At 38.5% G+C, this 27,884-nt stretch overlaps 1 protein-coding gene across 4 annotated transcripts in view; it reads left to right on the top strand.

The window, feature by feature from the left end:
- Positions 1-27,884, top strand: part of Lpin2 (lipin 2) — an 82,951-nt gene that overhangs the window by 20,479 nt on the left and 34,588 nt on the right. For 2 of the 4 annotated variants that reach the window (XM_047525881.1, XM_047525882.1), the window contains exons 1-2: positions 2,621-2,821; positions 26,121-26,321. In XM_047525881.1, the coding sequence (XP_047381837.1) occupies positions 2,717-2,821; positions 26,121-26,321 (306 nt within the window). In that variant the 5' untranslated portion in view covers positions 2,621-2,716. Of the gene's footprint in view, positions 1-2,620; positions 2,822-26,120; positions 26,322-27,884 lie in introns of those variants that run through there. The other 2 variants (XM_047525883.1, XM_047525884.1) reach the window with 1 other exon arrangement.

Consider the following 27,884-nt stretch of genomic DNA (forward strand, 5'->3'; position numbering starts at 1 on the left):
CCCACTATTTTTTTAAGATCATTGAAGATGTGATGCAAAAGTTAGGAAAAAGTTATTTTTCTCAGTATTCAGTTCTTTTATTTCAGCTAGTTTTTAATTTAGCTTTCAGAAAGGTTTTAAAATGGTTTTTCCTTGAAAAATCATAATGATGGTTGAAAATTGTTAATTGTGACTTTAACATTTTTTGACTAAGGTGGAGAACAGGAACCAGAATTCTGGGTTCCAACCTTGGAGGTCAGGGTGATGCTTAGGTCACCATAGGGAGAAACTGTAGGTGTGTGCCTGGTGGCAACGTAGATGTCTAGAAAATGAGCTCACTTCTGAAGGTGCGTGGTACGTGCCCCCTTGCAGTGAGGACATTCTGTGAGTCATCCAAAACAGTAACACAATACCAAGATGGGCAGAAACCTGGAGGTTGTTTGTTGTGTAAGTGGCCTTTGAAGTGAACATTGACCAAACAGTTCATACCCACTGATCTTTGCCCTGCTTGTATTTTCACCTGCTTGCTCTCAGCCCTTCTGACTTTCCACCATTCTTGCTTTCCATGGCATATACTCTCTGAACCTGGCAAAATGGTGGGAGCAGGGGGGTCATTAAACCAGAAATTGGGATTGTTGTTTGAGTATATTTACCAAAGAAGTGAGTTACCTCTTCTGGTTCTTGATTTCCTCATGTTTAAAATAGATAAGGATAAGGTTTTTCTTTTTCCTATCCATCTATCCTCCTTCTTAAGTTTTCCCTTCTGTTATCACTCTGTGTTTTCTTATCTCTCTCTCCCACATTTTATTCCCTCTGTCCACGCCCCCAACCCAACATTTCCTTTTATCCCCTTTTATCTTGTTAGGTCATTTCTCCTTAATATCCCTTTTTTGTTTTCTCCTACTCATCCCTCCTGTCCTCTCATTTCTCCTTTAACTTTTTTCCCTACTGGCAGCACCCCGAGAGGTTTTTATGACTGCCCTCTGTCGTTGGGGATCTGAAACTGTAGCAGGTCATGGAGGAAGTATTTAAATTTCTATAAATGGCATTTTATTTAAACCATAAAAACCCTACCACTTCTCTTTTGAAAAGAGAAATTTTTGTATGTGATGTGTACCAAGTTAGACCACAAGTGAATGTGGATACCTCAGTATACTCCAGACTCACTTTAGGGTTTGGTAGACCAGATAGCAAGCAGGAAAATATGGTGAATGAACACAAGTTTTCTTAACTTTGGTGAAATTGTTTTTTAATTCTGCCACTTAATTTTTTGTTATATTAACTATCACCATTTAAATTAAGCATTACTGCCCCCCACCCCCCTTCTTGGTCAAACACTTGGCAATTTTGTCCTTTTGTGAAATTTAAAGACAGAAATAGAGGTTTAATGTGAAGCTCATTAAATGTATGCAGATCAGGTAGTACATTGTTGATGATTTAATTATTTTTATGGAACGATAAAAATTCTTTTGTCTTCTGTTCTTTGTTAAGTAAAATTTTGCCTGAATGTCTTTCCTTGACCCTTTGCCCTCAAGATAGTCTCAGGACCCTACAGCAGACTTGTCCAGTAGAAATAATGAGCTACATGTATAATTTAAATTTTCTATTAGTCACATCTGAAAAACTTTTTAAAGTAGAAAAAAAGATAAAATTAACTATAATAATTTATTTAATTGTATATATCCAGAATGCTCTCATTTCAACACTTAATATGTATGAAAAGTATGAGATTATTTCACATTCGTTTTTTCGTACTAAGTCTTCAGAATCCAGGAGGCATTTCTTTCTTTTCTTTTCTTTTCTTTTCTTTTCTTTTCTTTTTTTTTTTTTGGCAATGCTGAAGATTGAACCCAGGGCCTTGTGCAACAAGCACTCTACCAACTGAGCTATATCCCCAGCGGGAGGCATTTCTTATTAGAATGCTTTGCAATTGGTACTAACCAGCTTGCAAGTGCTCAGTAACCATGTGGCTAATGGTTATTTGTAATGAACAGTACAGTCTAGAAAATGGCTTGAATAACATTTTAATTTAAAAATCTAATGTATTTTGTGTGTATTAGGTGTCTTAGGTTTTTAGAAACATTCCATTGAAGTTACTTTCTGAGAGCTGGCATAATGGGAATATTCTTTAAATGTTGCATTGTCATACTCTTGAAGTCTAATAAATTTTGTTATTTACAGTACTGAGCAGGATATTTCCCAGAATTGTAAAAAATATGGGTCATGCCAGTATGTCATAAAAATAATTGGTAGTTGGACTCTACAAAGCATATATAATGACTCATTAATGTTCAAAAAAAGGTGATTTTCCTTACATGATAAATTTATGTAAGGTTACTTCTCTGTGTACAAATGTTTTTATTTCTAAAAATGAGGATATGATTGGTTTAAGGAATCATTAACTCAATCCCTGTTCACTGTGATGGGAGCTGCAGTGACCATCATGTGATTGGGCAGGACTTGGTACCTATCAGTGTAAACACATGGCACAGCCTGTCCCATGCCCTTGCTTATCTCCTTTGGAGAGAAGGGGTTGAGGTATTTTGAGCAAATCTCATTGGTAAAGTTGTGTATGCATTGCTTTTTTTTTTTTTAAGAACCATTTCCTTTCAGTTTTAACCATATCCCTGTGTCTGTAAGCAGTTAACCCTCCTTCTGTCAGCAGAACAGCTTTCTGTTTTGATGATACCTTCATTTTTGTAAAAAGGCATGCTTGATAAGCTTCTTCAATTTTAAGATGTTTTACTTAGAAGATGATAGTGAAGATGAGGAGAAGGTTCACAAAGGCTTATTAAGTAAAACTCAAGCTCTTTACCATGGGAAGTCCCCTCCTGGTATCCTGGTGAGTTTCATCTAGCCTCACCCTGCTCCCTTGCTTAGGTGGTCAATCTGGGTAGAACTGAGAAGATAGGAGGGCACTCACCAAGCAGAGGTGACCAATGCCCTTTCTTTGGAAACAGTAATATTGTAGTGAATTTTACTAGCTTTTAAATGTATGTTGAACAAGAATTTTTGTCTACATGCCTTCCCACACTGGCTCTCTGCTATCTTTCTACCTTTTTCTATTTTTTTGTTATTTTAACAAATAGTAACCTTCTGCCTAGGAAAGAAGTGAAGTTTCTTCAAATAGAACTTTTTAATGTGGTTTCAAAACAGTGTATTTGGTTTCACATTCCCTTTGCTTCTTAATGTAATAATTGAGGTATAAAAAAACTTAAAATTTTTATGGTTTTTATTGTCCTAGCCAAAATCTTTTTGAAAGCTGACCTAATATTTGGAAACTGGCATTTTATTTGGATGTATGGCAAAAAAAAAAAAAGAGGGAATGTAGCCTTTTTTCCTCTGTGATTGTAAGCAAGAAAATTTTGTAAGCTTGAAATATGTGGGGAAAATACAAATAGAATTTTTTAAACCTAGAGTGTTCTTTTGTTACAGGAAGTAAAATATAGCATGTTATATATGAGTTTAATGTGAAATTCAGTCTTCATAAAGGAAACAATTTGGTGACTAAAGGACAATATAACTCTACCTGTGGAGTCTTTTCCTTTAAAAATAATAGGAAGCAAATGCTTAATTTAAAGGTACTTTTTAGAAAATGAATGATGAATATTTTTATGAAAGCAAACATAAAATCAAAACAAAAAATTGATAATTTCTAAAATCTGGTTCAAAATCTGCTCAGTTTTAGTTTTAAATGTTATCACATTTTGTGTGCTTTTTGCTTTCGGATCTGTAGGCATAGGTGTATTTGTTCAGACCTCCCCAATGCTAATAGAAATAAGTAGAATATGAATGGAAAGCTTTTAAAATCTTCATTGTAATATAGAGTTTATGTATGTGTATGGGTTCAGTCACATTTGTTGCCAAGGTCAGAATGGAGGAAAGTGAACACACCTGATCTTAAATTCATAAGCACCAACACACACACAAGTAGTCCATCAAAGGAAGAAGTTCTTAGACTTATTGCTGTGGGTGTTGTTCAGAGGAAGGTCAGGGTTGTTTGCTTAGGCTGCATTTTATTAACAATTCCCTTTATGTCACTGTTAGAACATTAACATCCCATGAGTCACCTCCCTACCCAAGAGAAATAGGAATTTTCTGAATGACTAGTGTTTAGGATACTAGATTTGATAACTGCTTAATAAACTGTAATGATTATAGAGGAGTTTGGCTTTACACTCTGGGTGTGTGTGTGTAGTTAATGGGTATGTGTGAAGAGAGGGAGAATCTTGGTTTCCAAACTTTTGTGACCTAGACTTCTCTTAGAAGTCACTTGTTGTTGGGTTTCTTGGGTTTTGTTTGTTTCCTGTGCACAGTTCTTATTGGAAGGAAATAGTTACATTTTTGAAGGACCATTTCTTCATGGCTTTAGGTATTTGGAGTGTGTACATACCATTTTTTAAACCATGAGATTATTTCTGTACCTTATAAAAAGTTGGGAATTAAAAAAAAAACTTTTTTTCTTAAAGTGAAGGGAAATCTTAGAAAATCAAAATATATCTCCTGTTTAGAGTCAGGCTTGTAGAGGCCTTCTGGCTGTTCTTATTAGGGATAACCCTGGACAGACAGAAGTTGCCCAGATGGGGAAATGAGACTTGACCTGGGGTCTTTACATTCTCTTGGGTTTTCAGCTTTGGGGGACTCCAGGAAGCCCTGGGGGCAGTGCTCCTCCTTTCTCTCAGCTCTTTATCTTTTTGGTTGACTCAAAAAAAACAAAACAAACAAAAAAACCCTGCAGCAGGGCTTGTGATGTAAGGCAGAGTGGCAAGTTAGGAGTCTCAATCCACCTGGGCTTTGGTGAGGTGAGGAAGCCCCAGCCTTAGCACATTGTCATTGCTTATTGCTACCAGAAATTATGAAACAACACTATGTGAACAACTAAAACTAATCATGTTTCTCTAGTCTAGCATGGATAATGACCACAAAAATAATTAAATAATTGAGCTTTTCAGTTCCTTACAAGTAATGCTATTAAACTTAACAGTCTTGTAATTGACCATAGAAGTGAACTAACCAGAGTTCTGAAGTCCTGGAACAAGGGACTAAGGTAAAAATTTCTTCCTCCTTTCCTGGATACGAGAAAGTTTCACAAAAATTTTTGAGATAAACATTTTCAGGGTTCCATTTGCAAAATCATCTTTTAGCTCTCATTCTCCCCAGCCAACACCCATAATGAGCTTTGAATTATGCCTTTCCTCTTCCTTCCCCAGCTCCTTTACACTTAAGAGGACTGCTGGGTGTTTATGCTTTGGCCATCTAGCTGTGAGTGGGTGCTGAATCCCTGATTCCGGAACACACAGGTGTGCTCTGGTAGTATCTCTAGCCAAGTGACAGTGTGAACTGAAAATTTAAAGGCATGGTAAGAGTAGCACAAGGACTGAGTAGCACAAGGTTGGGATATCACTAATTAGGTAGTTTTGAGGAATAAGTTTTTTAAAACTGATCCACACATGAACTCAGGAGTTTGAGAGAGAGTAGTTTTGGAATTGTGGCCATGAATACATTTAGGCTATTTGAAAATTTTTCATTTTTAAATTATGCTCTCATCTGTTCTCTTTAAGGAAAAATTTAGAGAGAAACTTACAATTAAAATGCATGCACACAGCTGCCTCCATAGGACTATATAGCGTATGGCTAAATCTTTGGAGGGAGAGGTATGGATATACCGGGGGTTGACTACAGGGTGCATCTACCACCAAGCAACAGTTCTATCCCTTTTTATTGTTTTGAGACAGGGTTTCCCTGAATTGCTGAGGTTTGCCTCAAACTTTTAATCTTCCTTCCTCAACTTCCTAAGTAGCTGGGATTAAATTAGGTGTATATCATTCACCTGGCTACACCTGTTAATTTGAAAAGCAAAATTCTCTTCATTCTACAAATATTTATTGTGTTGCAGCTGAGTTCTGTAGATGCTTACTCCCTACCCCTCTTGTTGCTATAGATTGAACCCAGGGTCTCGTGCATCTCTCACCTGCTAGGCAAGTACTTTGCTAGTGAGCTACATCTACCCAGCCCCTAACTTTTCTTTATTTGCATTTACTAGTATGTCTGAATCATTTGCTGGTCTGGGTTTGTAAACCCAGAAGAGATTTGAAGAGATTTCCAGCAAATGGCCATATAGTTACTACTGGTTTTCGTGTGCCTTGGCTATTTGGTCCTGATGTATATACTTACAGTTTTCTGAGCTCTTTCACTGAAGTGGTTAGAGTGCCAGGGTGAGCCCCAGTGTTGTGATGTGATTCAGGTGCAGGTTAGTCAGCTTTGTGCCTCATAATCCCATCACTGTGCTTTGTTATGTCCCGAGAAGTCAGGCTACTGGCCTGGTCTAGAAGAGTTGAACATGACTCTAAAGGGTTTAAATAAAAATCTCACCCTTCTAAGGAAACACTGATTTTTAAACCATTTATGAGTAACATTCGTATCTTAGATATTAAGTATTTAAAACCAATCCAGTTCTGGAGAAAAATTATAGACATACATTCAGGAATAGTTTGTGTGTTTCCATTTTTAAAAAAATCTCATTGAAAGTAAAATAATTATTAAGTGAATCTTTTTAACTCTGATTATGTGTAGAGCTCTGTGTACCTTTGGTATACTATCTTAAGGTTACCTTCTGTCTCTGTGGAAGGGATCTTCATTAGAAATCTCCTTGAAGTGAGACCCAGGAAAATAGGGAGAGTTGTGTAACATCCCTAGAATGTTATCACATGCTCAGATTTACCTGAACTCTACTTGAATTGTAAATAAGAGAGGCTCTCTTAGCTAGGTCAAGGGGCATATTTAAATTATAGAAGTCATTTCTCACCTTTATTTCTCTTATATTCTAACAAAGCATGAAATGTAGCCATTATAGACTGATATTCAGTCGTGAAATTGGAATCATCAGACTAAGGCAGAAGGATCACAAGTTTGAGACCAGCTTGAGTAATTTAGCAAGACTGTCTCAATTTTTTGAAAAAATTTAAAAAGTCTGGGGATATAGCTTGGTGGTAGAGTACCCCCGTTCCGAGTAACACACACATACATACACACAGAGCTAGAAAATCAGCTTTTCAGAAATATATCTAAACAATATTCCTAAGTGTACACCCAAATAAAACTATGTTCACTCAAAAGTCTGTGTGTAAATGTTTTGCTACCTTTATTTGTGATTGCCAAGAATTGGGAACAGTCAATCCACATGTCTTCCAACTGGTAAATAAACTTTGGTAAGTCCATTGGATGGGGTACTACTTAATAACAAGGAACAAACTACTGGTACATATAACAATATTAATTACTCTCAGATGTGTTAAGTGAAAGAAACCAAATTTCAGAGGTACATCCTGTATGGTTCCATTTGTATCATTCTGGAGAAGATACTTAGACTAGGGACAAGATTAACTTCAGAGGGGCTTTGGTGGCTTGAGGGGATCTAATTGTTCACTTATGGCAATGGTTACCTGATAGTGTGGTTAAAACTAATAGAACTATACAAAAGGGTTATGAAATATATTCAAGTCTGTTTTGAATAGTTCAAGGTACAGCTATTTGAAATCTTCAAATGGCATTTCATAGAGTCAGCATAAACATTTTGGTAGGATTTTTATATGCTGATAGGTATAATTATTCCACAGGTTGGCTTATGTAATAGTTTAATCTTTCATGATTAATTATAAACTCAAAATGTTTCCTAATGATTTTATTTCTTAAATTTCTCTGTAACCATCAGCCAGGTTAAATGGTTCCTGTGACATTTGTCACTTAATATATCCAGAGGTCAAAACTGGGCATATTTTTGCTAAGATGAAATAGATGAAATAGATGAGAACTAAATTATCAGAAAACTTTATTGTTATCCTACAGTTAAGAAAATGAGGGGAGAAGCAATATAAAGAAATGTGGGAAGGGAAACCCTTTAGTTTTATAGAGCTGTGAGAGTTGGAAACAAGCTTCATCATATGTCAAGTGAGAGTTGAGGAAAGAAGTTGAGACCTACCTCTCTCCTATCATGCTTCTTGCCATATTAGGATCTACTCAGGCAACAATACTTCTATCGTCATTTTGAAAGTTAAAAATGTGTTAACATAGATTTTCTTGCTCTATACCAAATTCTGTTGCTGAAGAAAATGAATACTCTGGCAATTGCTGAGTGTTAAGAAAATTAAAACTATTGTGACTAGCAGTGTTCCTTGAAGGCTAAACCGTATAGAATTGTAATGTTGGATATTTTCATGAAAGTAACATGACTAGTAGAAAATGGATGACCTGACTTGTTCTCTTTCACTCTTGTAGTCATCTTTGGTCCTGGTGATTACTGTCACCTTGTCTGCCTCAGCTGTCTCCACCACACTTACTTCCTTTGATAGACCAGTAGTCTTTTTTCTGCCCAAAGCCACTGCCAGGCTGTTCAGGGTTCTTCAGAATGATGTGCACGTATGTCTTCTGTTTTCACAGGGATATTTTTAGACTTAACCATCCTGAGGTGGATAGATGTCTTTTCACCCATATAGACTAGATTTATGCAAGCTTTCCTTGGTAAGGTCCTTATTGGCATTTGGAGAGAAGCATTGGTTTCTGAATGTAAGCAATGTTTATGGGGCTTAAGGTTGACCTCCACCATGATTTTTTTTTTTTTTTTAATGTGTGGTGTTATGTTTGTGTGTGTCTTCATTTACCTCTGAATTTCACTGTTTGATTCAGTGAGACAAAACTCTGTAATCCTCCCTCTCTGCTGATTCCCTTCATTAGATCTAGCATGCATGCATGCATTCGTTCATCCATAGATCCAAAAATAATCAGAACTCGGCATATGCAGGCTTAGCAGTAGAGTGCTTACCTATCACGTGTGAGGTCCTGGGTTTGAACCCCAGCATGGCAAAAACAAACAAACAAAAATAACAACAACAATTCTACAATGGGTAGTCACTATGCCAGGTTTAGGGAAGGTAAGGAAGCATGCAGCACTTCCCCGTCTTTGTTAGAAGAGTTTGGAAGTGGGCTAAACAGATTGATGCAGTGTGATAGGTGCTGTGGTAAGGAGAGAACAGGCGCTGTGGATGCCACAGACTTCTTGTCAGCTTCTTTCTTTATTGTCAGATTTTGAACCCTTGATTTTATTTTCCATTGTTCTCTTAGGATACACAGTCTATTGTGGATTTTTCCATCTGATCCGTTTTCTCTTTTTCCATGAAATCTGAAACATATTTACTCCTGAGAAGGAAATTCATGTTGGATTTTGAAGGGTTGTCCTGAAAATTATTGGGCAAGTGACAGGGTTGGAAAAAAGGGGAAGTTAATGGTTTTTAAGTGAAATAGTGATGCTATAGTTCTTCCTTTAGTTGTACCTGCCAAAAAACTGAAGCACATAGTTGAGTGAAGCGTGGAGCCACCAACTTAGTAAAGATCATAGATTGCTGTAGTGGCAAAAATGTCTTGCCTTATTTGAATGTTACTCAACCCAACATAATTATTCATCCATTTTGTGAATAGTGAATGTTATGTTTTGGATGTGAGGTATCCCCGAAAGCTCACATTTGAAACAATGCAAGAAGGTTCAGAGGAGAAATGGTTGGGTTGTGAGTCTTAATCCAATCAGTAATTTTAATCCCCTGATAGGGATTAACTGAGTGGTAACCAAAGTAGTAGGGTGTGGCTTTGGATATACATTTGTATCTGTTGAGTGGAAACTATGCTTCCTGATGATGTGAGTTGCTTCCCTCTACTACACTCTTCTACCATGATGTTCAGCCTTACCTTGAGCCCTGAGGAATGGAGCCAGCTGTCTGTGGATTGAGACCTCTAAAACTGTGAGCCCTCAAACTTTTCCTCCTTATGTTCTGGTCAGATCCTTTTAGTCACAGCAGCAACAGAACCAACTAAAACAGTGAATATGGCAAAATCATCATAGAGATGTGACTCTTGAACAGTAATCTATGCTTCCCTACAGCCATAAAAAATATGTTATGACAGATCCAAAATATGAATTTATCAACTTGTCAATCTTGAAAACTAAGTTTAATGTCAGCCTCATGTCTTCTCATTAAGGGGGAGGAAAGTTTTTTTTAAAAAGTAAGCAGATTAAGTAAGTAGAAGGCATTTTCAGTTCCAGTGAGTTACATTTGATCTATTTTCTTACTCATTTTGCCAGGGTGATCCCTCTTCTCCCACACCGGTACTGGGAATTGAACCCAGGGCCTCACATATTCTAGGCAAGCCCTGTATCACTGAACTACGTCCTTGGCCCTTTATAGAATTTTATCTTAAGACAGTTCTTGCTAAATTTCTGAGATTGGCCTCAGACTTGCATTCTCCTGCCTCAACCTTCCAAGTAGCTAGGATTGCAGACGTGTACTACCATGCCATGCTCCAGAGTAATTTTTGAGGGAGCATGATAGAGAGTTCAAGATAGGTTTATCAAGTATCAGTGTTGGCCTTTCTATTTAAGTTCTTTGTTGACAGTCATCAGAAATGGACTTTGAACACCCCCATCTAACAAACTTATGACTGGCGGCTTATTCAGAGAGACAAAAAGGGCAAAAACCAGAGCTGCTTTTAATCTCAAAGTTTCTATCTGGCAGGTCTTCTGCTTCCCAACTCATTTGGCTCAGTCCTACCATTGTCTGGTTACTGGGGTTCTCTATATACATTTTTGGAATGTCTTTTTGGCCCAGTTTAAGTCAGATGTCTCCCTACGCCTGTCAGCTAGCTGATGCCAAGGCCCAGTTCTCATATTGCAGACGGTAGTTCCTTCAGACTCTTCCCAGTGTTCAAAGTGGGCAGGTGTTGGGGAGGAGACCTGAGAGATGAAATCGTTGTAATGTAGGGAAATCTGTTTTTACTTTCTAACCTAACCATTGCATCATGTCCGTTTAAACTCCTAAACAAAGGGCTGGGGCTGTAATCATTAGTAAAGCACATGCCTCAAACATGTGGGGCATTGGATTCAATCCTCAGCACCACATTAAAAAAATAAAGATATTGTGTCCATCTACATTAAAAAAAAAAAAAAAAAAACCTCCCAAGCAACAACATCAAGTCGTGAAATTCCCTTTTTGTGTACTCTGAAAGTTGATGTTTAATGGCATCAGCTTGTAATTGTGGACTCCTAGAAAAGCAGTCCTAGAATCCAGGTTTCATAAAGTTTTCAGGTCAGCCCCACACGACATTGCAGTATTATAAATTCAAGATCTGTTGAGATCAGAAGTTGAAGTCAGAGTATACTTAGAGGATAGGGTATATACTTCAACACTTTAAAAACTTGATTTTTTCAATAAGCTTAACCAGGATTGAGAGAGAAGTTCTCAAATAGTTCCCAAACCTGGATGTTCATCAGAATCATAAATAACAGATTGGTTAAACCCTAATTCCTGCTTTATATATAGTGAGTCTGGCCTGGAACTTGGGAATCTTCATTCTGTCTCAGAGAGTGCAGGGACCACTCAGAAATATTAACTATAGTATAGTCCTTGCCTCCCCATCCTCCACTTTACAGGGAAAAAAAAGGTTAGAAGTAAGCATAAAAAGTTCTCTGTACCTTCAAACTATGGAGGCAATGAGATTGTTCTTTAGAGAGTCAGAGCTAATGATCTATAGGGAGTCTGACTAGAACCCCAAATCCTCCAAAGCATACCTCATCCTAGCTAAAGTTCATTCTCTTGGGAAGGAGTCCCAGCACCAGCTCAGAAAGATTTCCAAAATGCTCCTGTATTTCTTCTCTGAGAAAGACACAGGACAGCACCTAAAACTTGAAGCCTTCTTGGAGTCAGTTTTATGACAGACATATTTCAAAAGTAGTAAAAAGTAGCAAAAGCTCTTATTTTCACATGAAATAGTGCTTCACTCACCTAGCTCATCTTCATAATTAATAATTAAACTTAAAACTTTTTTAAGGAAATTTCTGGTTTTAAAAACTTAACCAGGATTATTTTTATGTACATAAAATTTTAGACTTGTAACGTTAAGTTCAATCTTAACAGGAAAGCTGATTCATTCACTTATTCATTCAACAGTAATTAGTGAACCAGGTATGTGCCTCACTCCTATAATCCCAGCAATTTAGGAGACTGAGGCAGGAGGATCACAAGTTTGAGGCCAGCCTTGGCGTTTTAGTGAGACCCTGTCTCAAAATAAAAAGTAAAAAGAAATGGAGATATAGCTCAGTGGTAGAATAGTCCTGAATTCAATCCCCAGTACTACTAAAAAAAATTTAGTGAATCCCAGTTCAGTTCTAGCTCTCTAGAAATTGGGCTGTGATCCTAACCACTTTTTCCTCTCCCTTGTCTACCCTCAGTCATCATCAGGTTTTATTGATTCTCAGTCCCATGTACCTCTTCTGCCTTTAGAGCTGGACCATTTCTTGGCTTGAATGTGTTCTGAGGTGTTCTCTGCTTTTAGCCTCCTCTCCTCCAGCTTATCTTTCCCATGTGATCTGATCAGATCAGAACCACCAATCACTTTCATTGCCCCTGGGATTAACTTACCTGGGGTACAAGTCCTTTACCTTTCAGATTTGAAATAACTTTGTCACATGGTGTTCTCTCTGCTTGGAATGCCTGCCCAGAGCCTCCTTTATTAGCATATAAACCCCAGGCCTATTTCCAACCACTAACACAAATACTTTCTGCATCCCAAAGCATTCCTGTACTTCCCCAGGCAGATTTTTTTCTTCCCATTCTCTGGTCTAAGTCACTTAAATAAGGTACAGGGATATAGTTCAGTTGTAGAGTGCTTGCCTTAGATGCATGAGATGCTGGGTTAAATCCCTAGTAATGTCAAAAAAATAGAAGTCAGGAAAATAGCATTATCATAAGGCATTATGTAAATTGTGTTTGTCTTTTTCTCTTGATAGAACTAAGGTCCTCTGAGAGGAGGAGAGCAGAATTTTACTTATCTCTGGATCATAAAGACGATATAGTGTCTAGTGTGAAGGAGGTACGCAATTTTCAGACTATATAAAATTAATTCTTACCAGGAAAGGACCAATACAGTGAACATTTTGATAACTGGATTAAAAATCTTATGTTTTTCTTGAAGGAATTACATTGTCTTATGTAATTGTTTCTAAGTTAAACCTGCCAGGGTATCGCATTGAAGGATTTTTCTTGGATAAGGCTTCTTACAGACTTCCTTTTTCACAGTGACAAAAAGGCTGTCTGGAGAAGTTGGTATATTCAGGAAGTTTGCTGGACAACCAGGTTTTAGTTTACAGATTCTGTATATAGGAAATGAATGGTCTTAGAAGTGAAGGTAGACCCTGTTCCACTAGCCACCTCGTGCTGCCTGGGCAGAAGACCTGCTATGTACTGAAGTCATTTGAGGTTCTTGATCTGCTGAGGGTCTGGAAGAAGTGAAGTTTAGATGTGTCGCTGTCAGCTTTTCTTGTGGAGTGCGTTCGCCTCCAGGAAATCATATAGCTTTAATGGACCTTCTGTTTTGTCCTGCTCCTTGGAGGTGAGCCTGGTTGTTCCATGTGCTCTCTTATTTTCTGTTTCTTAGATTATAAAATGAGACTTAAAAGGTAACTTATAAAATAATGAATTTAAATTAAGTAGGCATTCTATGATCAGGGGCAGGGAATGGTACAAAGTAAGGCTTTTATTTGAATTTAAGTGGCTGAGAGCAGCTTCTCCCAAGAAGGTCAGGTTCTTTGTCAAGGCTTAGCATCTGTTGTCTGTGGCACTGCTGACTACTTACTTATAACAGCATTTAAAAAATTTTTTTTTTTTTTAGTTCAATTACCTTTATTTTTTAAATGTATTTATTTTTATGTGGTGCTAAGGATCGAACCCAGTGCCTCACATGTGCCAGGCAAGCTCTCTGCCACTGAGCCATAACTCCAGCCCCATAACAACACTTGTTTAAACAAATTTTTATTCCTTATATCTAGCTAACCTCCTTTACTTCTTTGTGATTGCTGTCACATCTACTAGGCACAATATAAATGTTTTATAAAACATCTTGACTCAGGATAATGTGGGCAAGACCCTGGGGCACTTTTGCCCCTTGCCTTTCGTTGCTAGGGAGAAACTTGCAGCAGATGCTGATACCCACTTTCAAGGTAGTAAAGTTCTTAGCCACCTCTGTTACCCCATGCTACCTAGGCAGATGGAGTCCTGCTATGTTCTGGAGGAGTCGTTGGGGCTCTTGCTCTGCTAATGGATCTAGAAGCAGTGAAGTTTAGATGTGTAGCTGTTAGCATTCTTCTGGACTATCATGGGCTGTCTTAGCTTTCAGGACTTTAATGGCTGTTTTCATAGAGAAAACCCTAGGGATTTAGTACAAGTTGAGTCCAGCCTTCCAGTCTTGCCCTCGGGAGTAAAGTTTGATAATGATGAAGTTCTGGAAAAATACTAAGTGCTCATCAAAAGCAATGTAATCTTTGACAACCTGGGGTTAGGTTCATGAGCATTAAGCTCAGGCCAGAATGTTTAACTAAGTAACAGTGTCCTGGTGTCTCTTTCCTGAAGCATCTAGGAGTCACTGTTCCCTCTTAGCACTTTTCCTCACATTTGTCAGCAGAAAGTTAAGATGGAATGGCAGGTTCTTTGATTAAAGTTGTTTTAATCTCTGTCTACAAGCCTGACCACACAAAATGTTCCCATGAAGTCAGCTTCATAGATTGAACAGTGATCCAGGAAAGTTCTACTATATACTACCTCTTCAGTGGTGTGAGGGGACTAGAGGGGTAGATATGACATCTTTGGATTCCTTGTAATAATTTCATGTTTGTATAGCTAAGTAACATTAATATATTCAAATTGCTGAAAATAGCCCATGTACTGTAAGAAATCTAGGGATTCTGACAAATTTTTTATCATAGTCACTTTGAGTTTTTCTGTCACTTAAAGGCGCACTTAGGGTTATAGGTCCTAGACTCAGACCTTAATTTGAAAATCGACTTTGCCACTTAATAGTGTGGTGGCACTTTTTGGTGAAATTATCAACTGGTAGTATCCCCAAATTAAAAAGCACTGTAACATATGATATGTTAAGAATATAGGGCTGGGGTCATGACTCAGTGGTCGACACTTGCCTAGCACATGTAAGGCACTGGGTTCAATCCTCCAGCACCATATAAAAATAAATAAGTAAATAAAGAGGGTATTGTGTCCATCTACAACTAAAAAATATATTTAAAAAAAGATATTTGAGATATTTGTCTTGGTCAGCTAGGGATGCTAGAACAAAATAACAGTGTATGGCTTAAGCAAATGTTTATTAAACAACAGACATTTATTTCTAAGTTTTGGAGACTCAGAAGTCTTAAAACCAAGGGCTAGCAGAGTGAGTGTCAGGTGAAGTTCGTCTTCCTGTCTTGTGGACTTCTTGCTGTATCCTTACCTAGCTGGGGAAAAGCGTGTTCTGGTCTTTTTCTCTCCTTATCCATGGGGGAGGGGTGTCTCCCCTGAGGACCTCATCTAAACCTAATTACCTCTCAAAGACCTCACCTCCAAATACCATCACCTTGGAAGTTAAGACTTCAACATGTGGGGTTTTCAAGATGGCAGACTAGAGGGTGGCTGCATTTCATGTTGCTCCAGGACTCAGGATTCAAAAAAGGAGATATTGAGAGACTTGGGACCAACTCAAAGCCGCCGGGTGAGTCTCTCCCGTTGGGGAGGCGTCCCAGATAGGGCGGTAGTCCCGGAACGCAGGGAACTTTGTGAAATAGAGTTGCCCAACGAGACACCCCTCCCCCCACTGGAGCAGTGAACTTGGACAACTGGGAGCATCGTAGAGGAGGCCGCTCAGCACAGTGCTGGGACTCGGAGCAACCACTGGGGCTCCGGGCAGATGCCCAGAGGAGGAGCTGTGTGGCGAGCTGTTTGGACTCAGAGCAACTACTCCTGAACACCGGGGGGCTGCTCGGAGGAGGAGGAGGAGCGCAGCGGGTCGCTTGGACTTGGAGTGACTGCACCAGAGCTACAGGTGGTTGCCAGAGGAGGAGTTGCGCGGTGAGCTGTTTGGACTCAGAGCAACCGCTCCTGAACACGGGGGGGGGGGGGGGGGAGGGGAGGGCTGCCCGGTGGAGGAGGAGGAGGAGTGTGGTGGGTCGCTTGGACTCGGAGTGACTGCATCAGAGCTCCGGGTGGGTGCTCAGAGGAGGAGGTGAGTGGTGAGTTGTTTGGACTCGGAGCAACCGCTCCTGAACACGGGGGGGGGTGGGGAGGGGAGGGCTGCCCGGTGGAGGAGGAGGAGGAGCGTGGTGGGTCGCTTGGACTCAGAGTGACTGCATCAGAGCTCCAGGTGGGTGCTCAGAGGAGGAGGTGAGTGGTGAGTTGTTTGGACTCAAAGCAACCGCTCATGAACACCAGGGGGCTGCCCAGAGGAGGAGCGCGTGGGTCACTTGGTCTCGGAGCGGCTGCACCAGAGCTCCAAGAGGCTGCCCGGAGGAGGCGTGCGGCGGGTCGCTTGGACTCAGAGCGACCGCTACTGAACACCTGGGGGGGGGGCTGTGCGGAGGAGGAGGAGGAACGGGGCGGGTCACTTGGACTCGGAGTGACTGCCCAGGACTACGGGCGGTTGGCGGGAGGAGGCGGCATGCAGTGAGTTGCTTGGACTCCTAGTGACCGCACCGGAACACAGGGTGGCTGTCCAGAGGAAGAGGCATGCGGCGGGTCGGTGGGACTCGGAGCGACTGTACGGGGCTCCAGGTGCTGCTCAGAGGAGGGGCTGCATAGCCAGGCGATTAGGTGCAGAGCAGGGTCCCAGGACCTAGGAGGCTTCTTGGTGGAAGAGCCCCACACAGAGACACGCTTAGGGGTGGAGCGAAGGTTCCAGGACTGCGGGCAGATTCTCTGAGGAGAGGCAGCCTAAGAAGAATCGTCTGCGAAGGGTGAGGCTCCCAGGCCCAGGAAGTAGGTCCGGGCCCCTGGGAACATTGCAGAGGAAGACAGCCCAGCCCAAGCGGTAGTTGTAGATTGAGGGGAACCGCCAGGAGGGGAACTGACCAGTGAGATCTCCCCACCTGGTGAGTCTTCCCTGCCAGGTGAGGTTTTCCCACAAGGACGGTAAAACCAGAGACACAGGCACAAACAGGCCTTGCCTCAGCCTGCAGCCTAGTTCCCCTTTGGATGACAATTGGTCAACAAGTGGAGGCACCTCTGCCCACTAGCAGGGAATATACCCCACCTGAAGTCCACCACCCCTAGAGAGGCAGCTTCCTTGTGGAGCACCACATTATCAACTTCCTCCAAGACTTTAGGCTACTGAAGGCTAAGAGGGGATATACTAGAAATCTTCAGGGACATTATAAGACAATAGAGGAAATCTGCAATATCTTAGCGGTCCACCGATACCTGAACAACATGAGAAAACAAGGGAAGAAAATGCCCCAAACAAATCTAGATGTTACATCAATAAAATCCAATGACAGCATGGCAGAAGAAATGACAAAAAGGGAGTTCAGAATGTACATAATTAAAATGATCATCAGGGAAGCAAATGATGAGATGAAAGAGCAAATGCAGGCATTGAATGATGAGATGAAAGAGCAAATGCAGGCATTGAATGATTGCACCAATCGACAATTAAAAGAGCAAATACAGGAAGCAAAAGATCATTTCAATAAAGAGTTAGAGAAATTGAAAAAAAACCAAACAGAAATCCTTGAAATGAAGGAAACAATATACCCAGCAAAACTTACCTTCAAATTTGACAATGAAATAAAATCCTTCCATGATAAACAAAAGCTAAAAGAACTTACAAAAAGAAAGCCAGCATTACAGAACATTCTTAGCCAAATATTCCATGAGAAAGAGATGAAAAACAAAGAAGCAAATCAGCAAAGGGAGGAATTATCCTAAAGGAATTGTCAAATAAAGGAGGAACCAAGTCGTGTCAAAAAAATAAATAAATAAAATTTAAAAAAATGAACCAAATGACTGGGAATACAAATCATATCTCAATAATAACCCTGAATGTTAGTGGCCTGAATTCATCAATCAAAAGACATAGACTGGCAGATTGGATTAAAAAGAAAGATCCAACAGTGTGTTGCCTGCAAGAGACTCACCTCATAGAAAAAGATACCCATAGACTAAAGGTGAAAGGATGGGGAAAAATATACCATGCATGTGGACTCAGCAAAAAAGCTGGAGTATCCATCCTCATTTCAGATAATGTGAACTTCAAGCCAAAGTTAGTCAAAAGGGATAAAAAAAAAAAGGACATTTCATACTGCTTAAGGGAAGCATAAATCAGCAAGACATAACAATCATAAACATCTATGCCCCAAACAGTAGCTCATCCATGTATGTCAAACAAATCCTTCTCAATTTCAGAAACCAAATAGACCATAACTCTATAATACTAGGTGATTTTAACACACCTCTCTCACCACTGGACAGATCTTCCAAACAAAAATTGAACAAAGAAACCATAGATCTCAATAACACAATCAATAATTTAGACTTAACAGACATTTATAGAATATACCATCCAACCAAGAGCGAATACACTTTCTTCTCAGCAGCACATGGATCCTTCTCTAAAATAGACCATATATTATGCCACAAAGCTAATGTTAGCAAATACAAGAAGATAGAGACACTACCTTGTATTCTGTCAGATCATAATGGATTGAAGTTAGAAATAAATGAAAGAGTAAAAAATAGAAACTACTCCAACACCTGGAGATTAAACAATATGCTATTATATGATGAATGGATAACAGAAGATATTAGGAAGGAAATTAAAAAATTTTTAGAGGTAAATGAGAATAAAGAAACATCATGTCAAAATCTCTGGGACACTATGAAAGCAGTACTTAGAGGAAAATTTATTTCATGGAATGCATTCAATAAAAGAAGTAAAACTCAACAAATAAACGACCTAACACTACAGCTCAAAGCCCTAGAAGAAGAAGAACAGACCAACACCAAAAGTAGTAGAAGACAGGAAATAGTTAAACTCAGAGCTGAAATCAACGAAATTGAAACAAAAGAAACAATACAAAAAATTGACAAAATAAATAGTCGGTTCTTCGAAAAAATAAACAAAATTGATAAACCTTTAGCCACACTAACAAAGAGAAGACGAGAGAAAACCCAAATTACTAAAATTCAGAATGAACAAGGAAATATCACAACAGACATGATTGAAATACAAAACATAATTAGAAGCTATTTTGAAAATCTATACCCCAACAAAATAGAAAATTTCGCAGACATCAACAGATTTCTAGAGACATATGAATTGCCTAAACTGAACGAGGAGGACATACACAATTTAAATAGACCAATTTCAAGTAATGAAATAGAAGAAGTCATCAAAAGCCTCCCAACAAAGAAAAGTCCAGGACTAGATGGCTTCTCAGCTGAGTTCTACAAAACCTTTAAAGAAGAGCTCATTCCAATACTTCTCAAAGTATTCCATAAAATAGAAGAGGAGGGAACCCTACCATACTCATTCTATGAAGCCAATATTACCCTGATACCTAAACCAGAGACACATCGAGGAAAAAAAATTTCAGACCAATATCCTTAACATCGACACAAAAATTCTCAACAAAATTTTAGCAAATCGCATACAAAAACATATTGAAAAGATAGTGCACCACGATCAAGTGGGTTTCATCCCAGGGATGCAAGGTTGGTTCAACATCAGGAATTCAATAAACGTAATTCACCATATCAACAGACTTAAAGTCAAGAATCACATGATTATTTCAATAGATGCAGAAAAAGCTTTTGATAAAATACAGCACATCTTCATGCTCAAAACACTAGAAAAAATAGGGATAGTGGGAACATTCCTTAACATTGTAAAGGCCATCTATGCTAAGCCCATGGCTAATATCATTCTAAATGGTGAAAAACTGAAAGCATTCCCCCTAAAAACTGGAACAAGGCAGGATGCCCATGCCTTCTTTCACCACTTCTATTCAATATCGTCCTTGAAACTCTAGCCAGAGCAATTAGACAGACCAAAGAAATTAAAGGGATACAAATAGGAAAAGAAGAACTCAAACTATCCCTATTTGCTGATGATATGATTATATACTTAGAGGAACCAGGAAATTCCACCAGAAAACTTTTAGAACTCATAAGTGAATTCAGTAAAGTAGCGGGATATAAGATCAATGCACGTAAATCTAATGCATTTTTATACATAAGTGATGAATCTTTGGAAAGAATAATTAGGAAAACTACCCCATTCACAATAGCTTCGAAAAAAATAAAATACTTGGGAATCAATCTCACAAAAGAGGTGAAAGACCTCTACAATGAGAACTACAGAACACTAAAGAAAGAAATTAAAGAAAACCTCAGAAGATGGAAAGATCTCCCATGTTCTTGGATAGGAAGAATTAATATTGTCAAAATGGCCATACTACCAAAAGTGCTATACAGATTCAATGCAATTCCAATTAAAATCCCAATGATGTACCTTACAGAAATAGAGCAAGCAATTATGAAATTCATCTGGAAGAATAAAAAACCCAGAATAGCTAGAGCAATCCTTGGCAGAAAGAGTGAAGCAGGGGGTATCGCAATACCAGATCTTCAACTCTACTACAAAGCAATAGTAACAAAAACGGCATGGTATTGGTACCAAAATAGAAAGGTGGATCAAGGGTACAGAATAGAGGACAGGGACACAAACCCAAATAAATACAATTTTCTCGTACTAGACAAAGGGGCCAAAAATATGCAATGGAGAAAAGATAGCCTCTTCAACAAATGGTGCTGGGAAAATTGGAAATCCATATGCAACAGAATGAAACTAAACCCATATTTCTCACCATGCATGAAACTAAACTCAAAATGGATTAAGGACCTCAGAATCAGACCAGAGACCTTGCAGATTATAGAAGAAAAAGTAGGTCCAGATCTTCAACATGTCAGCTTAGGACCAGACTTCCTCAACAGGACTCCCATAGCACAAGAAATAAAAGCAAGAATCAATCACTGGGATAAATTCAAACTAAAAAGCTTTCTCTCAGCAAAGGAAACTATCAGCAATGCAAAGAAAGAGCCTACAGAGTGGGAGAAAATCTTTGCCAATCATACTTCAGATAGAGCACTAATCTCCAGAATCTATAAAGAAGTCAAAAAACTACACCAAGAATGCAAATAACCCAATCGACAAATGGGCTAAGGAAATGAATAGACACTTCACAGAAGAAGATCTACAAGCAATCAACAAACATATGGAAAAATGTTCAACATCTTTAGTAATATAAATGCAAATCAAAACCACCCTAAGATTCCATCTCACCCCAATTAGAATGTCGATTATCAAGAATACAAGCAACAACAGGTGTTAGAGAGGATGTGGGGAGAAAGGTACACTCATACATTGCTGGTGGGGCTGCAAATTAGTGCAGCCACTCTGGAAAGCAGTGTGGAGATACCTTAGAAAACTTGGAATGGAACCACCATTTGACCCAGCTATCCCACTCCTTGGCCTATACCCAAAGGACTTAAAATCAGCATACTACAGAGACACAGCCACATCAATGTTCATAGCTGCTCAATTCACAATAGCCAGATTGTGGAACCAACCTAGATATCCTTCAATTGATGAATGGATAAAGAAACTGTGGTATATATATACAATGGAATATTACTCAGCCATAAAGAATGATAAAAATATGGCATTTGCAGGCAAATGGATGAAATTGGAGACTATCATGCTAAGTGAGATAAGCCAATCTCAACAAACCAAAGGACGAATGATATCGCTAATAAGTGGATGGGGACACATAATGGGGGGTGGGAGTGGTTAGTGTTAGGGTTAGAGTTAGGGTTAGGGATGGGGGCAAGAATGGAGGAAGGAAGGACTGTATTGAGGGAAAAGAGGTGTGGGAGGGGTGGGGGGAAGGGAAAAAATAACAGAATGAATCAAACAACATTACCCTATGTAAATTTATGATTACACAAATGGTATGCCTTTACACCATGTACAAATAGAGAAACAACATGTATCCCATTTGTTTACAATTTAAAAACAAACAAATAAAAAGACTTCAACATGTGAATTTAGATTGGAGGGTACAGGGACAACAAACATCCAATCCATAATGATACATAACCTTTTCAAGGCACAATTTCATTATCTTTAAAAATAGAAATAATACGTACCTCTAAGCTAGTTCTAAGATGATAATACAAGTATATACGTAAGAAGTTGGGACATAGTAAGCTCTCAGAAAGTTGTTACTACTTTATTTATTAACATTACCGTATTCCAGAGATGTGCTAGATAGTTGATAAAAGACAGAGCTAGATGAACTCTTCCGGTTGCAAGAATCAATAAACACATTTTTATGTTCGTATTTATTCTTAGGAACTTCAAGATTGGGGTGCTGCTCTGTAAACCTCCTTTATTTCCATATTTCACTGTGCCATCCTCTCATATCAGCCTGCCTTTCTGAATATATATTCTGCCTTTGCTTTTTCCCTCAATTTTCTCTTGACTTTTTTTCCCCTGCATTCCTTTTCCTTGGTCTTTGATGCCAGCTATTCATTCTCCCACTTTTTTCCTTCATCATTCACATTCACTATAAAATAGCTTATAATGTGTGTTGTTTTGCTATATTTTAAAGTCTGTATATCAAAAGCTTGTGTCCGAGATAGGGCATTTCCCCACATACAACTGGTGGAACATTGTGTGTGTTCTGTTTCTGGTTCAGAATTTGGCTTTCCCAGATGTAGACCAGGACAGACCAGTGTCAGAGACGTCACTTGATTCTTCTTGGGCTTTGTCGTGATTGTTACTGGGTTGGTATGTGGAACTAAATTTTTATGGTACTAGATTCTGCTTAAACAGGAAGCTGTTGCACAGATCCCCTCCTGTATATGATGATCAACCGCTTTTCCCCCAGACAGTATTCATGAGGAAGCCTCTTCCTTTGGCTTCGTTGGGGTAACCCTTCCATCAGGTTGCTGCTCATCATTCCCTGGATGTAGTACATGTTAAGGCATTAACCTCCCATTTCCTTTGTTTTCCTGGCTTACATAATATAAAAGCAATTGTTTTGTATCTACCAAGAGAAAACCAGTTAATTGGCAGCCTCTATTTTTCTACATTTAGCAAGTAGCATTTACACAATAAATTTTCATGTATAACAGCACATCCCTTAACTATGGTAATTAAAAATCATCTTAAATAGATGTCATTCCACTTAATTATGAATTTTATGCTCTGATTCATTTTAAGTTTGTTATACATTCATGTTTACAAGACTTTATGCTGAATGTAGATGTTTAAAGATTGTCATTTTCAGTTTTTTTGAAGAAAAGAAATATGGGTTTTTAAAACATTGCAACAAAAATCATTTTAACATTGCCATCATCAGTCAAGTAGTAATATAAAAATTGACTCCTTGGATACTGTTTAATTAATGTGTTGCAACAGGCAGAAAGCATGTTACAGACATAGAATATGAAAATTCTGACAGTTCCAAGTTGCTGAAGATGAGAATATGGATTACCTTAGACTGAATTTTATTTCATTTGTTTCTGGAGACATTCTTAACACAAATTGCACACTGTGACTACTGAAGAAAGAAAAATATAAAAATTGTGTATCCCCTTTACCTGTAAGTTAGTTGCAGTGTTCTCTTTTTTTTTTTTTTTTTGGGTGCTGGGGATCGAACCCAGGGCCTTGTGCTTACAAGGCAAGCACTCTACCGACTGAGCTATCTCCCCAGCCCCGCAGTGTTCTCTTATGAAACATTATTCAACAAGATAGTCACATGGCACATCAGCATCTGAAAAGATGTTCAGCATCATTAACCATTAAGGAAATGCAGATTAAAACCAGTATCACTACACACCTGTCATAATGACTGAAAAAATAATTTCAATGCCACTTTGTGACGAGGGTGACAAATAACTGAATCTCTCATACATTGCTGTTGGAATGTAAAATGGTATAGCACTTCAGTGTCCTACAAAACTGAGTGTGCAACTTCCATGCAACCCAGCAGTTGTACTTCTGGACATATATCCTATTGAAATAAAACTTACTTTCACACAAAAACCTGTTTATCAATTTGCAAAGAAAAATCAATGTCAAGTGAAAAAAAAAAAACAATTTGCAAAGAAAAATCAATGTCAAGTGAAAAAAAAAAAAAACCTGTTTATGAATGCTTATAATCATGCTATTTGTAATAGCCAAGAACTGGAAACTGTCCCTCAACAGGTGAATGATTAATATGCTGTTATGTCTATACCATGTAATACTGCACATTAATAAAAAGAAATAAACTGCTTATACATAGCCACCTGGATAAATATCCAGGGAGAGAAAAGGCTGTCCCAAAAGACTACCATATGATTCTATTTATTTAACTTTCTCTTTAAATGACAAAAAATTTCAAAAATGAAGAACAGATTAGTGGTTATCAGAGACTAAAGAAGGAGAAAGAGCAAGAGAGAAGTAGTTGTGGCTATAAAAGGGCACTTGGTACGACTTAAAGAAATTTTTTTTTAAATTCCAGTGAGATGTTCTAAGAATATTCTCATGAAATGCTACTTCCTCCCCACACGTGTTTTCTTTTTTTAGTCTCATTTGTTGGTGAATCATTTGATTGTTCCTTTGTTCGTTAAGAAATAATTATTATTTAATGTGCACCTAATCTAGTCTTGACTTCAAAGTCAAATCAGTTGTTCTAAAATGAAAATCAACACTACTGTATTTTATAAATAGTATGTTTTGCCACTAGTGTACCTTGCTCAGAGTCACTGCTTAAGTAGGTGCATTAGAAGGGGCCTTGGTAACATAAATTTGTCTAGGGTAAAGTTATTGTGACTAGCCTTCATAGACCTTGATTAAACATTCATTTTTGTGTAAAAGTGGGGCAGGGGGACTGTTTAGTGAAATCAGGGCACTGTTGTGGGTGTGACTCATCTGTGAAGAGTGGGGTGAATTTCTGTGCAGTCAGATGAACTGGCAGGCCCTTACATTTTTCCAAGGGAAGGGCATTCTTTCTCCCAGTTCCACTTTGGACTTAACCTGGCAACGCAGAATGTGCCCTCTGGAACTTTGCAGAACATGGAACTTTGAGCTCAGGGCAGCTGCAAAGCTGTATTTAGAAAGACAACTGTGCTTATGGTGAATAATTTGGAGACCATTTTGTCAGTCCTATGGTTCAGTAAAAGTCGGCTTCTGGATTAGCCAGAGCAGTAGAAGGTCTCCAATCTTGGTCTGCATCATATTGCTGCCCAGAATGACTTTCCCTAGACTGTGCTTTGACATAATGTCAGGGGTAATGGTGAATAAAATAGGAGGGTGTGCTCAACAACTAAAAATGAAATGTGACAGCCTTAGGACTAAAGGGTTTTTTTGTTTTTGTTTTTGTTTTGGGATTTGTGTTTGTGCACACGTGTGTGTGTGTGTGTACACGCACCATGCATGCATGTAAGAATGGGGATGGGAGGAAAGGAGGTGAAGTCAGCTTTAGCTTATACTTACTGTCTTTTGTCACATTTTAGAGGACTGCAGACCTCTTGATCCTGATTGGGGCAGAGAATTGAGATAGAGGAACCAGATTAAAACTCTTTTTTTGTTTTGAACTTTGTTAAATACAAATATATGTTTCAATGAGTTGTGTTAAGGCATTGAAGGGATTTTCCTTAGAAGTAAAGTTATAAATGAGTTAGACCTAGGCTAGCTGACACCACAGTTTGTTTAATTAAGTATGTATCTGAACCATAATATTCTGTTAATAGTTCAGACAAAAGCCAGCCCTCACTATTTTGTTTCTGTTGGAATATGAATTTCCAGAATCACCTGGGGTAATCTTTCTTTGTTTTTCCTACTTGGCTGCTGTAACCTGAGCGGATGCAGTAGCCCCAGGTTCCAGACAGTCTTGTCAGGAAGGCAGTGGTGGTGGTCAGTATTCTTTGGTGAATCTCTGTAGGTTCTGGGCTTCAGGGAAAAATCTGTAATGGCATTTGGCACCCCTTATGGTGGTAGGAAAGGAAAGAAAACTTCTGCAACCTCAGGCCCTGACTGGGATGGCCTTCACAAAAAGGAAGGACTGTTTGGGAATTGTCCATGTGTGGAGATGTGTGAAAACTGTGGTAACCAGAGACAGATGAGTTCTAAGTTAGCATGGTTAATGATGTAAAATCTGGTATGTCAATATCATTGTCATTAGATGCAGAGATTCATTGTTAACATCTCATCTAATTTTTTTTTTCTTACAGTCACAAACCATGAATTATGTGGGCCAGCTGGCTGGGCAGGTGCTTGTCACCGTGAAGGAGCTCTACAAGGGCATTAACCAAGCTACACTGTCTGGGTGCATCGATGTTGTCGTGGTGCAGCAGCAGGATGGCACCTATCAGTGTTCACCTTTTCACGTGCGGTTTGGGAAGCTGGGAGTCCTGAGATCCAAAGAGAAAGTGGTAAGTGCAATGCACAAACCTGTCTTCTAGGTGGGGAAAGGGAGTGTCAGTGAGTAAATCATTATGACTTTCTGCCCTCCCCCCTTCTTTCTTTTTAAACCTGCATGTTGTTAAAGACAATGGTTTGAGAAGTCAATTTGTGTAGGTATTGCTTTCGAACTTGTTTCTAAATTCAGAAAGCACTATTACAGGAAGTCTTCCCAAGGGAAAAAGAAACCAAAATTATAATGATAATCCTACATGTTGAAACTCAGAAGAGCAAAACAGAGAAAATAGTTATAAATGAGAACATTAGGTGTCTATTCAGGAAAATATTTTCTTCACTTGAAAATACTAATAATAAACTTCATATTAATTATGAATGGAAAGGCTTATATAATCAAGAATAGATTTTATTTGTTTAAAGAAAATTAATGCCACATTTTAGTGTGTCTTCATAAACTGTAAAATCTCATTTGTAATCTAAATTTGCTTACTGATGTACCAGGACTTGTCCCCAAACTGACTAAATGCTAAGCCACAGACCATAGACTGGTTGACTTTTATTTGTTTTAGGAAAAAGTCATTCAGAAAGAGGATATTTGTGTTGACTTTTCTTATCTTTATATCCTCTTCCCTCAGGTTAGAAAGGTTTGCTAGTCTGTCTAATGTCAATCAAGTTTAAAAACTTGAGTTAGTAATAAAACTTTGTAGGTACATGGTTCCTTTCTACTCTTGTCCCATATTATCTACCTAAATAATGAAGGAAGGGTCAAGCCATATTTTAAAACCCCATGAAAGACCCTGACCATTTTCTGGCACATATTTAAAAAAAATATGTGCTAGAGGACCAACTTGAATAACTTGAGAAAATCTATTTTCAGCTTTTTGCTATTTCACATAGCTGATCTTATTTAAATACAAATTTTTCTTTATTTTATTAAACTTACATTATTTTGAGAATGAAACAAAATGGGTTTCACAAAACATAGTTTTTTGTTTTTTGTTTTTTGTTTTTTTCCTGTTTCCTCCTGGAAGAATATCTTGTTTCTAGGTGTTACAAAATTGGTTTCCACTGGAGAACCACATTTCAGAATGACAGGGTTTATGTGATCTGGCCTATTCTTGGAGTTACCCTTTAGGAAGCAAAAGTAGTTGCAGTTTACTTAGTGACTTGGAAACTTTCCACTGCAAAATAGTATTATTCAGCCACAATTTAGCTTCTCTGGAGTGTTTTTCCTCTGGTTATACTAAAAGTACTTTCAGACTGGATCTGTTGTGGAGGAGTCAGCAAAAGCTGCACTGTTTGTGCCCTGAAATTTCCTATTGGTTGTGCATTTATGTTAAATGACTACAAGGTTCCCCTGCCCACCTGGGTTGTTGAATCAGTCTTTGTGGCCATTCAAAATAGAACCTTCAAGGCAAATATATGTAAGCACTTGTGTATCTGTTAATGATGATTGAACAGATAAAGATTCCTTTTTCTACATGCTGTGTACCTTTAATTTAGGAATATAATTTCTGTACAAGACTACCTAATTCATTGTTAAATACCTTGTGAAACCTTTGTGGGTTTGGTTTTTT

The sequence above is a fragment of the Sciurus carolinensis genome, chromosome 15, assembly GCF_902686445.1.
Source record: "Sciurus carolinensis chromosome 15, mSciCar1.2, whole genome shotgun sequence".
NCBI lineage: Eukaryota > Metazoa > Chordata > Mammalia > Rodentia > Sciuridae > Sciurus > Sciurus carolinensis.